The sequence below is a fragment of the Crocodylus siamensis genome, chromosome 15, assembly GCF_052110815.1.
Source record: "Crocodylus siamensis isolate JL-2025a chromosome 15, ASM5211081v1, whole genome shotgun sequence".
NCBI classification, from domain to species: domain Eukaryota; kingdom Metazoa; phylum Chordata; order Crocodylia; family Crocodylidae; genus Crocodylus; species Crocodylus siamensis.
Window position 1 is genome coordinate 35,474,528 of NC_143409.1, and position 13,152 is coordinate 35,487,679.

The 13,152-nt window shown below is 44.1% G+C and overlaps 1 protein-coding gene across 6 annotated transcripts in view; it reads left to right on the top strand.

Moving 5' to 3' along the window:
• The window catches only part of APBA2 (amyloid beta precursor protein binding family A member 2), a 246,059-nt gene that overhangs the window by 137,937 nt on the left and 94,970 nt on the right, over window positions 1-13,152 (top strand). For all 6 annotated transcript variants that reach the window (XM_090029876.1, XM_090029874.1, XM_090029872.1 and 3 more), the window contains one exon: window positions 1,810-2,810. In XM_090029876.1, coding sequence (XP_089886002.1) covers window positions 1,848-2,810 — 963 coding nt within the window. In that variant the 5' untranslated portion in view covers window positions 1,810-1,847. The remainder of the gene's footprint in view (window positions 1-1,809; window positions 2,811-13,152) is intronic.

Genomic DNA, 13,152 nt, shown 5'->3' on the forward strand with positions numbered 1-13,152 from the left:
GGAGAGCCACAGACATGATCAGAGGGCAGGAGAGCAGTCCTTACAATGAGAGGCTGAGAGCTGTGGGACTCTTCAGCCTGGAAAAGCGCAGGCTCAGGTGAGACCTGGTGGCTGCCTATAAGTTTATAAGGAGTGTACATCAGGACCTGGGGGAATGTCTGTTCACCAGAGCACACCAAGGGATGACAAGGTCAAACGGTCACAAACTCCTCCAAGACTGTTTCAGGCTGGACATAAGGAAAAACTTCTTTACTGTCTGAGCCCCCAAGGCCTGGAATAGATTGTCTCCAGAGGTGGTGCAAGCATCTGCTCTGGACTCCTTTAAGAAACATTTGGATGTTTATCTTGCTGGGATCCTTTGACTCGTGCTGACTTCCTGCCCCTGGGGCAGGGGGCTGGACTTGATGATCTTCCAAGGTCCCTTCCAGCCCTAATGTCTATGAAATCTATGAAAAACCACCATGCTTCAGTTCACGTAACTGAATCAGCTGCACTAGTTTGAGATTTATAATGAGGCTCATAACTGGAAGTGAGGTAGGCAGCAACAGAAAAATACATGTATTGAAGAAAGTTGGATTTGACAGCCGTACATAATGTAACCACAAGCAATTTGCAAAATTCATGTGTAATAATTTAACACTAGTGTCAAACATGTCTCAGATTGGTTACTTTCTTTTTACCCTGGTTGTGGATGTCAAATTTTATAATATTTTGCTGGACTCAACATGTAAATAAGCCAGATATTTAAATAAATACTGTATAAATGCTAAAACAAAGTGCTAGTGGAAGCAGGCATTGTGCCTGTATTACAGTTGTGTCAACAAATGTTTTACCCTTTTCTGCACTATTTGGATCCTATTTCATGAACATCCAAGGTGTAGTGGCTATCAATAAAAGGAAATCTGATGTAGCTCTAATTCAAGTAATGCTTAACCTTCTATATTTTTGCTCATAATAATATGGTGGTGTTATTTAGTGCCCTAACCTGCTTCCAGGTTAGTGGATATTTCCTCATGTTAGCTGTGGGAGAGCCTGGAAAGTTCATGAGTGAATACAATGTATAACATATAGAGAAGGAAAGGCTAACTTGCATGCTGAAAAAAACATGCCATATATTGTGGGAGACAGTGGAGAGACTCCTTATCAGCAGAGGGATATGAAAGAGATGAGGTTTAGGATTAATTTTTGAAACGTACATAGGCATTCGCATAGCATTCATCAACAAACTACTAGAATATCTTTAACTCCTTTCAGTGCCCAAGTGATTATTTTTAAATAGCTCCTTAATGTGAACAAGTTTGCTTAAAAGCCAAATTTGCATATGAATATAACTTAAATATAACTTACAAATGTGTGTACCCCCTTGCAAAAACCCTACCAAGCTTCTATGAATATACAAATCAATTTCCCATATACTGTCATCTCCCACAAATAATACTCCTGAAAATAAATGTTGAAATGATTCACTAGCTTCCACATAGTAAAGACTCTGTGAAATAAAAGACTGAAGTAAAGATGCAGTGTTGCATGTAGATTATCTGCTTCTGAACTTAATTACTTCTGTGACTATTTTAAAACTGGTTTTCTACCTTTTGTATGTGCTCATGGGATCTAACCTCTGTTATGTCAGTGACCATCCACCTTTTGACACTCCTGATTAGTTTTGAAGAGATAATTGGGAGTCTATTTTTTTAAACAGTTTCTACTTTATGCCGAAGTAAACTAGCAGTTTCAGTGTTTCCAATTAGCATTACTACAGTCTCTATTGCTGGCCTTTTTCTGAATGTGTGTTTTTCATCTTCCTTACAGTAATTGCTTAGAAATGATTGTCATATAAGAAGCTGGCTATGGCAAACAGGAAACGTCAAAACACCACAGCCAGCATGCTGGATCACAGAGTGCGAGCTTGCCCTACTTCATCTCACAACAGGGAGCCAGAAACTGAGGAAAATGACCTACCTATTGAAGATTATACAGCAAAGGAACCTGAGCTAGCAACTTTTCGAGAAGCTAGCCCTACCCCAGTGGAACAAGAGTGCAATGATAATAGTGGAGATGGTGACTCTAGCTCTGATTATGTTAATAATACCTCTGAAGAGGAGGACTATGATGAAGGCCTGCCAGAGGAGGAGGAAGGGATCACATACTACATTAGGTACTGTCCAGAGGATGACAGTTATCTGGAAGGAATGGACTGCAATGGGGAAGAGTATGTTTCCCATGAAGAACATAATGTGGAAACTGATGAATGTCAGGAGGCTGTGGAAGAAGAATGGGCTGAAGCTAAAATCCAGCACCAAGATGACAGTGAAGTGGCAGAAGGTCAAGACTACCAAGATAATTGTGTTCAGATTTTGGAGGATGAAGTGTCATCTTTGGAGATTCAAGACCAAGAAGTAAACATACAATACTGTCAAAGTGAAGAAAGCTATCAGGACTATTACCCACCAGAAGCTAATGGAAACTCACGTGGGGTATCACCCTACCATGCTAGAAAAGAAGATGCTGAACTGGAAGAGCAGGAAGAAGATATTGACCAAATTGTAGCTGAAATTAAAATGAGCATGAGCATGAGCAGCATTAATAGCTTGACAGAGATGAGCCCTGAGCATGCCGGGACTGAAAATGTGCCAAGTGAATATAAAGACACTTCTCCAAAAGGAGATGCTGGTCATGCAGCCAACAGACACGAGGGGAGACCAAAATCATTGAATATTCCACCTGCTTCTAAGCATGTTGGAGACATGCCAAGAGGTTTTAAAACAAAGTCGAGAACTCCAGAAGACAGACCGAAGTTGCCACAAGAACAGGTATGCAACTCTGCTTTTTAATAAGAAAACATTATATAGAGGAGTTTGCATTCTCTGTTAGGTTACTTTTAGGACAAACATAAACATTTTCTACCATATTCTACAACAATTGTAAACCACAATCAGTTCCCAATTAGTGACACTTTGGAATGGTTCAGTTGTTGTATGTGTCTGCACTCTACAAGTATTTTAAAATTTTAAAGGTTTAATACATGATATCCAAAGTATACTTAATAAAGAAAATTTACTCATTAGTGTGTTCAACAAAGATAATTGTTTACACCTGTACATAAGCATTGTTTTCTAACTGAGAAGGCAAAATACTTTAAAGAAGGATTATTTATTAGCAAGTAAGCTCCTAGACATCCTTAACATATATTGATGTAAAGTAGGTTTTGTCCCTTTGTTGCCCTGTGGGGTCAGGCCAACTCTCAGGATCTCACTATTGCGCTGTTAGACAGAAGGGCATGGTGTATTATAGAATCACAGAAGTAGGGTCGGAAGGGACCTTGTAGATCTTCAAGTCTGACCCCCCGCCTGGGCGGGAGAAAAACTGGATTCAAATGAGTCCAGCCAGGTAGGCATCAAGCCTCTCTTCTTCCAGACCCCCAGGGTAGGAGCCAGCACCACTTCCCTTGGAAGTTGGTTCCAGCTCCTAGATGCCCTGACTGTGAAGTAGTTCTTGCAGATGTCTAATCTAAACCTACTCTCCGATAATTTGTGTCCATTATTCCTTGTCATGCCAGGAGGTGCTAGGGGAAACAAGATCTCCCCCAAACCCTTCTGGTCTCTCCTAGTGAGTTTATAGACAGTCACCAGGTCCCCCCTCAGCCTTCTGTTGTGAAGGCTGAACAGGTTTAGGTCCCGCAGTCTTTCATTGTAGGGTCTGCCCTCTTGTCCCCGGATCATGCGGATGGCCCTCCTCTGGACCCTTTCAATGTTGTCCACATCCCTCCTGAAGTGGGGCGCACAGAACTGGACGCAGTACTCCAGCTGTACAATTGCACATGCATGCACTCAAAAATCAATTAGGTGCATACACACATGGAGCATACACATACTCTAGGTGCATGCACCCCCACCAGGGATGCACACACACATTATCAATTCAGGCACACACACATCCAAAATTACCAGCCTAGGCAAATTCAAGCACCTACACAAAAGAAATTAGACCAGAACCAATTACCAATACCTGTACACCCAATACATATACACAGATCACTAATTCATATATCATGCACACAGTGGCATACATGTATATCAGTTCACATACATACCACTCACCTACACATACACACAGGTGAGTTCCTAGCTTGGGTGTTGTGGTGTGTATGTATGTGCTTGGTGTACTTGGGATACTTGGGGGAAGAATAAGGTAAGAGAGAGAGTGAAAGTGTAGGGGGTGAAAGTTGCCGGGACCGGGTAGACTAGAGAGAGCTGGGCTGAGGAGCTGAGTCTTGGGGTTATTTCAGGTTACTGCTGGTGGAGACCGAGATGAAAGTTGCCGGTGCTGGGATTAGAACCAGCAGACTGGAGGGAATTTGGTGTAATGTAAGGTTAATTGGTGTTAATTGAAAGCAGAAAGCGGCAGAGCAAAGGAGCAATGCCGGGGAGAAGCATGGAGGCTGGAGCTGGAGAAAGAAGGCTACAGGGGAGCCAAGGCGTACATGGGGAGAGGAAAACTGGGAGTGGGGCTGTGATGGGGGGAGGCTGGAGAACACAGAGAGAGAGATTGAAAGTGTAGACAGAGATTGAGAAGAGGTGGCAAGAGGCAAAAGGTGGCGGGAACAGGGCTGAGAGCCTGCAGAAAGCAACAGGGCTAAGAGTCTGCAGAAAAGGGACAGAGAGGAGGCAAAAAGTGGCGGAAACAGGGCTGAGAGCCAAAAGGGAGAGAGACAGAGACTGGAATTTAAGATAGGGAAGGGACCAGGGCTCAGTAAAACACAGACAAGCTCGGGGTTACAAAAGACAGTGGTTTTATTGAACAGGGGAGATGGTGACACGATATTTTATTGGTTCCTTTGCACAGACACACACACAGACAATGGCAGCAGGGGTTAAAGAGGCTTGGTGCAGGGGCTGAAGTCTGAGAGGAGAGAGATAGAGTCCAAATTGGAGGAGGAAATATGTAGGTGATACCTACCTATCCCCGGCTGAAAGTGGGTCCTCGATGGCCAGTGTCTCCTTCAGCTTGGTGTTGTCTAGAGGGGGTCACCAGCAGGGCCTCTGGGGTAGATAGGTGGTGTGGCACGGTGCTGGTCCCAATGGAAATGGGTTTCCCAAGGAGTCAGTCTTCACTATCCTTTTTATGGGGCAGACTACCTCTGATCTCCTGTGGCAGGGCCTGTCCAGGCAATGTCAGTCCTGTTCCAGAGGGTTCCAGGTGTTCTTACTGAGCGTGTGCAGCCTTGGCACAATGGTGGGTTGCCTCTCATTTGTTTCTTGAATGCTGAGGGTGGTTCCAATGGCTGGGTCATTGGTCCAAGTATTGGTGTTGATGGTTCGGTCATTCAGAGGGAGCTATTTTTAGACCTACTGCCATTGACTCTCAAGCACCATCAGTCATCCCCATTCATCCAGGAACCAAGTTACATAGGAAGGGTAGGTGTGAGTCATAGGTTACAACTAGGCATGGGGATAAGATGGAAGTTTGACATTACTTATGCTAACTTACATATATAGGCCTAAAACAGTAATCACACAATATAAAAGCAGTAAAAAAATTAATACAAACATAATAATTATCATTTATAAAACAGTGGATATCTATATCACAGAGGGGAGAGAAATAAAACTTACTACCTAAAATAAAATGTTAAAGCTTATCCTAGATCTTAGCTTACTTATACTTAACTATAGGGAATAGAGAGGGAGAAACAAAGTTAGAAATGGTTGGGGAAGGGGAAGGAATGCATTTTAAAAGAAAAATTGGGAGTTTTGCTAAACCTTCTGTGTTCCTTTAACAAGCCCTGGACTGAGAAGTGGGATCAAAATTTGAGAAGGCTTATGTGTGTTTTAATTTTTAAGTTTTTTTTTTTCTTTAAAGCGTTATCTTACTCCATTTTAGTATAAAGTTGGGTTAGTAATTTTGAAGCTTGCATTTTCTTTAAATGCATCTCTACTACCTACCTTATTTACTCAAATACAAGATGAGGTATCCCCCACTTCCCCTGTCTCCCTTCCCCACCCTAAAACAGCATCAGAAAAAAGCCCCTTGCCTTATATTAGTATACAAGGAAACCTTATTAAATACATTGCCTGTCCTTAAAGTGCTGCCAAAAGCAGCATATGCTCAGTAATGGAAACCATCTGTAAAGCTGATTAAATGGAGCCAATACTGAGCATTACCATAAAACGCATGGCCCATATTGGGCAAACACAATGATGGGAACCTACCACAAGGATAGGTTGGTGCAGGCTGTCTGAATAAGATATATGGTTGTGGACCTTCTCAATGCCAACTCTTTTTCAAGCCTTGGTAAGCCACTACATTGTATACATTTTGACTTTCTCTTTACTCCCACAGCTGAGCTATGCGTGTCTTTCCCATTTCCAGTGATTCCTGTTTCTTTACCACTCGTGTCCACTCCTTCCTAGCTTTTTCTTGCGGTCGCACAGCTGAGGGCAAGCGAAGCTTGGGGGCAACTGAACCCCAAGCCTCTGGGCTTGGGCTTGCATGTAGGAAGCCTGCCAAAGGGTTTGGAAGTATCTGAAGCCCCAGGCTGTAGTGGAGGATACTTGCCAGTAGTAGGGCCACATATGATTCTTGCATGATTCAAATGGATTTGGACCTGATCTGGCTAATTTGACCTAGCACATGAAAAAATTTCTTTTAATAAAAAAAAAAAGAAGTTTGTGCTATACAGAAGTCCTGCTTAAAAGTGTGTCATGGACTATCTGCCGAAACTTGTAGCATTTTCAAAAAAGGTGAAATGCATCAATTTTGAATCATATAAGTCTATGAGCACCATATGCAAATTACTACATCTGTCTTTATTTACACATTTGCCTCTCACTCCCATGAGTTCAGGGAGAGCAGGGCCTGACAGTAAGGAGTGGGGGGAGAAGGTGCTATAGGGAGAAGAAGTCAGGAGGAGTAGAGGGCAATCTGATCCCACAGATATAGTTTCCTAGCTGTAGTGGGGGGTGCAAATGCAAGGCAAACCTCCAATAATTTGATTCTATACCTGGAAAATTATAACAAATGTATACATTTTCTAGATATAGAATCTAATTATTGGAGGTCATGTTATATTCAGGGTCCTCTTATATTTGGGTAAATATGGTAATAGAGCAAAATCTGTACTAATAAAATGTCTGAATATGACCTAAGTAGCTATGTCTTGGTTATTTGCTTCTGGGCTTTACCTAAAGGATGGTAAATGGCAGAACAAGTATGGGACTGACAACCTAATAAATATGCTTGAATTATTTTTTCTCTAATTTTTTAAAGTAACTTATAAAACTTCAAAAGTATAAATTCCTTTTTTCAGTTTCATTGAAGTTATCAGTAAAGAAAATCATAATATTTAATTAAGTACCCCATGGTTAATTATTTAATTAAAAATTAAATTAACCTAGATGATTCCATTAAAATCTTTGATATTATAATACTAAGACTCCTGTGGAAAAATAAGATAAAGTCTTTAGGTTTAACTATGTTAATGAAACAGATCAGCTTTTAACAACATCATGAGAAAAAGGGTTTTTTTAAAGGAGACATCTACAGAAATTTGAGACATGCACCACAGATTTAAAATCTCTATTAAAATGATCATTTTTTAAAAAGGGGGCAGTCGTGTGACACTTTTTCATGTTCCATGACCTAAACTGCCAGTGTAAATACTGCCAGTGTGAACTGGGGTTGAATAGTCTGCCCATTTGTGAGGGAGGCAATAATTATTTGATAGTTAGCATGTTTTGTTGTTAAATGATAGACAATTCATTTATTGGGCTAAATTTTTTATTTGGATGTCCCTTTGGGTGGTGTTACCTATTCAATTTAACACTTACTAGGTGTGTTTACATGATGCATCTTCTGTGGAGCTGACTAATCAGATCCGTAGTAAAGTCTCAGCATCTACATGTGCAACTCTGTTAGGGTGCAGTAAACTAATAAATGCCACAGTAGGTTAGTTCTTGTAAATACAGTTATTTACTGCATCGTAACGTGTAGACACTGATGGAACTTGAGGGTGATTCAGTATGGGAAATGCCTGCCAGCTAGTCCTGCGCTAAAGCAGCCTTATGTCCCAGCCAGCCCCTCCACAGCACACAGAGCCAGGTCGGAGCAGCCTCAGGCTGGCAGGCTGACCACCCAGGCCTCTCGCCAGCTGGGGCTACACTGACCTGGCTCAACATACTGTGGTCTGGGGTGCATGTGTAAATGCATTGCCTGGGAATGATAAACTCTGGCATGAATCGCACTGAAGTTTATTCAGGCATGTTAATTTCACATGTAGACATGCCCACTAAGTGCAGTTTAAATGTAAGCAAACGCATGTTCAAGCAGTTTAATATGGGTTAAGTGCTCTCCTGGTGTTGGTAAGTTGTTTTATTTCAAGGATGGGTTATCTCTTAATGCACAGTAACTTTATTGGGTCACTATATTCCCATGATTTACAACTCTTCCAAGTGAAAGTGTGACGAGGCCCTTTGGTTTCTGTTATTGAAAAGACTGGACAAGCTTCAGCATTGAGCTCAAGGTCTTTGTTAGTATTCAAGAAGAACTCTTGAATAAGAAGACAATATACTGAAATCTGATGCATGGGTCAAATTTTTTTTTCAGGAAGTTTTCTAATGGAATTTCAGATTGAATTTTCATTTTGACACTTTTTTATTCCCTTTTAAAGTTTATTCAATAGAGGTTGGCCTGAACCTCATTGTATATGTATTATTCATGTCCAATTATTAACAAGTGGGAGCTTTGTAATTTAAGAAAATAGATACAACTGCCATAGCTCTGAGAATACACAAAGGTGCATGGTAACTTGTGGATTGCCGGTCTGAGCTTTAACTTAAAATGCTGTATCTTTTCATTCTTTGGGCTGATGTTTTGAAATTGCTCTATAATGATTCATGCTACGTGGCATGTAGCCAGTCACATATTGCTTTCTAATCAGTTTTCCAACAAAAATGTTGTCAGGAGAAAATTATCTCTGAGGCACAGGGCAGTGAACCATACACAGTATTTCACTGCTTCTGTGTCTTCCTGAGAAAGGAGAATGGGTTCCTGACCAGAGATATGGTGGCATAGGCATCCACCTTGGCTAAGAATGGAAGTGTTATGCACATGTGAGGTGATGGGCAAGGGATACTTCTAATTTGCATGAGAAGCGAGTCAGCTGAAGCACTGTGGGTAAGGATAAAGCTGATAGGTAGTCTCATTGAGAACAGAGAGGATATGTAGTCTGTCAAGGCAGAAAGATATAACAACAGTGTTTGTTATGTGTATAGCAAGGTTCACAGAAAGGAGAGGTAGAAGAGACATTTTCCAAAGACATAAAGCAAGTCAAAGTATCTTTAACCAAGCACACCTTGCTGTACAAATTATGGATGAATTTACCATTGACATGATCCTGCTACATGCTGTGCACTGGGGTGCTGGTTACCCTCAATTGTAATTGAATTAAAGAACAGAGATGCTGAAATAAAACCTTACTTCTGACATGCATTTTTAGGCCTGTCCCTGCCAGGCATCATGGAGGTCGAATGGCCCTTAAGATAGGGGGGGTGCAAAATACAGCCTGTGGGCTGGATCCGGCCCATGAGGCCATTCTATCCGGCTTGTGTGGCCCCTAAAAAAATTCAGAAAATGAATATTTATCTGCCCTTGGTTCCTGTAAAAAATAACAGGAACAAAGGGCAGTAGGACCCAGGGGAAGCCCGGCAGGCTCCCACAACAGCAGGGCCTGCCTGGCGCCGCCCCCCCAGCCAGAAGCTCCAGCGGGGCTTCTGGCCTAGGAGCACATAGCTGCCCCAGCCAGAACCTCAGGTAAGAGGGAAGGGGGGGGGGAAGGGCAGGGGAGGACTCCAGGCAGGGAAGGAGTCTGGGGAAAAGTGGCCTGGAGAAAAGCTGAGCACAGAGGGGGGAAAGTGACCCCTCGCCTGCCCAGTGCCCCATGCTACAGCCACTCACAGCCTGCTTGGGGCTGCCTGTGCCTGCTTCAGACAGCCCCACGCAGGCTGCGAGCAGCTGCAGCAGGGTGTGCCAGCCATGGAGCAGGCAAGGGGCCACTTTTCCCTGTGCTCAGCACCAGCTTCTCCCCTGCCAGTGATCAAGGGGTCGGGACTGTGAGCTGCCCCCTGCCTGTACCACAGGGTGGGGGGGGCATTAGGAATGAGCGGGCATGGGAGCCAGTGGGAGCACAGGGCCTGCACCAGAGCAGGGTGGCAGGAGCATGGGGTCCCAGCTAGCAGGGCTGTATGGAGCCGGGCCAGCTCCCCCCTCTCCCTGCTGGTGCAGCCCAGCCCAGCTCCACAGACCCCTGCTAACCTGTGCCTCACTTTGGGCCCCACCGGTGCTGGCTCTGTGACATGGGACCAATGTCCCAAAGTCTTGGGACCAAAGACATTGGGACATTGGTCCCAAGATGGTGACCAGGGGGCGGGGCACCTGTCAAGGGGTGGGGCTACCCATGCAGCCCTCGACAGCCTGCCAAAACTCGATAAGCGGCCCTCCACCTGAAATAATTGCCCACCCCTGCCTTAAAACCTGTACAGACTTTTTTAGAGACCCATTAAGGTATGTACAAGCACTACATTTAGATCAATCTAATCGAGCTTAGTTTGGTCAAAACCTCTAGGTGTGCAGGTATTCACACTGCTTAGATAGAACTAAAAATGGTACGTGTGGTATAAAGTTAGTCTGTGTGTGATGAGGACTGAGTTTAGATCAGTATGGGTTAGACTGGTCTAATGAATATTTCCTCAGGTTAGTCCACTCTCCTCTGGCATCCCAGCATACAATGCTCCCACTCCCCTCCTCCCCTACTGAGAGTTGTCTGGTCTAATGCCAAGTGGATCCCGCCTCTGACTATCCTGGGACTGAGAAAGCCCAGCCTTTTTCCTTGGCTACACCTTGTGCTGTAAGCAGAGATGGACATGGGTGAAGAGAATGAGGGAAGCAGGGATAGCTGTGTCCCCCAAACATGACCCAGATCCCCAGGCACCTGAGACCTTGAACCATGCCTCTACACCCCTCCCGATCTCATCCCAAAGTATACCATGACCTACACACAGACCTGAAAACCAAGGCCAACAGAACCCCAGGACTCAGGCACAGAGCTAGACCCCAGCACTTGGATACTCACCTAGAAACCCCAAACCCAAGACTCAGACACAGAACCAAAACCCCACATTTGAAAAGCCATACCCAAACCACCTCAGAAACCACACCCTGGCACGGACCCACCCCCAGGATGTGGGATCTGGTGCTGGCATTTGGGGTCTGGAGTAGGTGATTGGACCCTGCCACATCTGGGACTTGGCCTCTGCTGGCAAATACCCAAGCCATGTTAGCTATTGTTCTGCTGTCAAGTAGTTGTCCCCAGAGCAGACAGGTGGGTGGCCTGTCCAATGGAGCTAGGACAGACAGGTGGATGTAAAGTTTGGGGCTGGAGGGTGGCCAGCCATCTTGTGGTCATCAGATAGAAATTCCTGGAAGGTTTGGGTTGGGGAGTGTTTCCAGTGGGCCTGGCCTCACTGTGGAGCAGGGGACATACCTAGTCCAACTCAGACCCAGTTGGAATGAGAGGGTGATCCATGTGCCTATACCCTCTCAGCCATGGCACAGCCTGTCCCAGTCTCCTCTGGTACCCAAACCCAGATACAGTGCTAGGGAGTCACAGAGATCATAGAATCATAGAAAAATTAAGGTTGGAAGGGACCTTAGGAGGTCATCTAGTCCAACCCTCTGCTTAAAGCAGGACCAGCCCCAACTAAATCTTCCCAGGTAAGCTTTGACTAGCCAAGTCTTAAAAACCTCCAAGGATGGAGATTCCACCACCTCTCTGGATAATGTATTCTAGTGTTTTACTACCTTCCTAGTAAGAAATATTTTCCTAATATCGGTTGCTCCTTGTCTGTCATCCCCCACTACTAAGAACAATTTAGCTCCATCCTCTTCGGAGCCCCCTTCAGGTAGTTGAAGGCTGCTATTAAAACCCCTCTCAGTCTCCTCTTCTCTAGACTAAATAAGTCCAGTTCCCTCAGTTTGTCCTCATAAGTCATGTGCCCCAGCCCCCTCATCATTTTTTGTCTCCCTCCATTGGACTCTCTCCAGTTTGTAGCCAGTCATCCCCCAGCCTATACTGATGCATGGAATTGCTCCATCCTAACTGCAGGACTTTGCGCTTGTTCTTGTTGAACCTCATGAGATTTCTTTTGGCCCAATCCTCCAGTTTGTCTAGGTTCATCTGAATTGTAGCCCTACCCGCCAGCATATCTACTACTCCTCCTATCTTGGTGTCATCTGCAAACTTGCTGAGTGTGCACTCTATGCCATCTTCCAAGTTGTTGATGAACGTATTAAACAAAACCAGCCCCAGGACCAATCCCTGGGGTACTCCACTTGATACTGGCTGCCAGCTAGACTTCAAGCCTTTGATTACTACCCTTTGAGCCCAATGCTTCAGCCAGGTTTCTATCCACCTTACAATCCATTCATTCAGTCTGTACTTGCTTAGCTTACCTGCGAAATGTTCTGGGAGACCATATCAAAAGCCTGGCTAAAATTAAGGTACATCGCATCCATTGGTCTCCCTGCATGATGGATTTCATTGCCCTTTGGGATGAGCAGAAGACCCAGGAGCAGCATATTTCCTGCAGATTTTCATTTTTGAGTGAAATTCAAGAAGTCAGCCTGTCATTTGAAAGTGCAGTCAATAAGGGGTCTAAAGTGTAGCTTACAGTATAACTAGGGCAGTGGTGGCAGTAGGTTGAAACCTCCTCTAATGGGGTGATTTGTAGTAAGTGACAAACAGCAGTAGAATCAAGTGTTGCCAAAGGTAAAGCCAGAGGGAGAGAAGTTAATGTTATTTGTGAAGAGAAAGAGGGAAACAGTAAATAAGGAAAATGAAAAGCTTTTTCCCTCCTTAATGCACCTTTAATAATTGTCAAAGGAAACACAGAGAAAACAGGATGCATCTCCCTCTGCACTAGAACTGCAGGTTGGTTAGTCAAAAAGGAAATAAATCTGAATGAGGAGGAAACATTGCTTCCCTCCCTGCATCTCCTTTGTATGTGAGAAGGAGAAGGTGACTTGGTTCCGGCAGAGTGGAGAGTCACTTTCCCAGCAGGAGATTGATGTTCTTAAGCCCAGAGACAGTGCAGGGCTGAG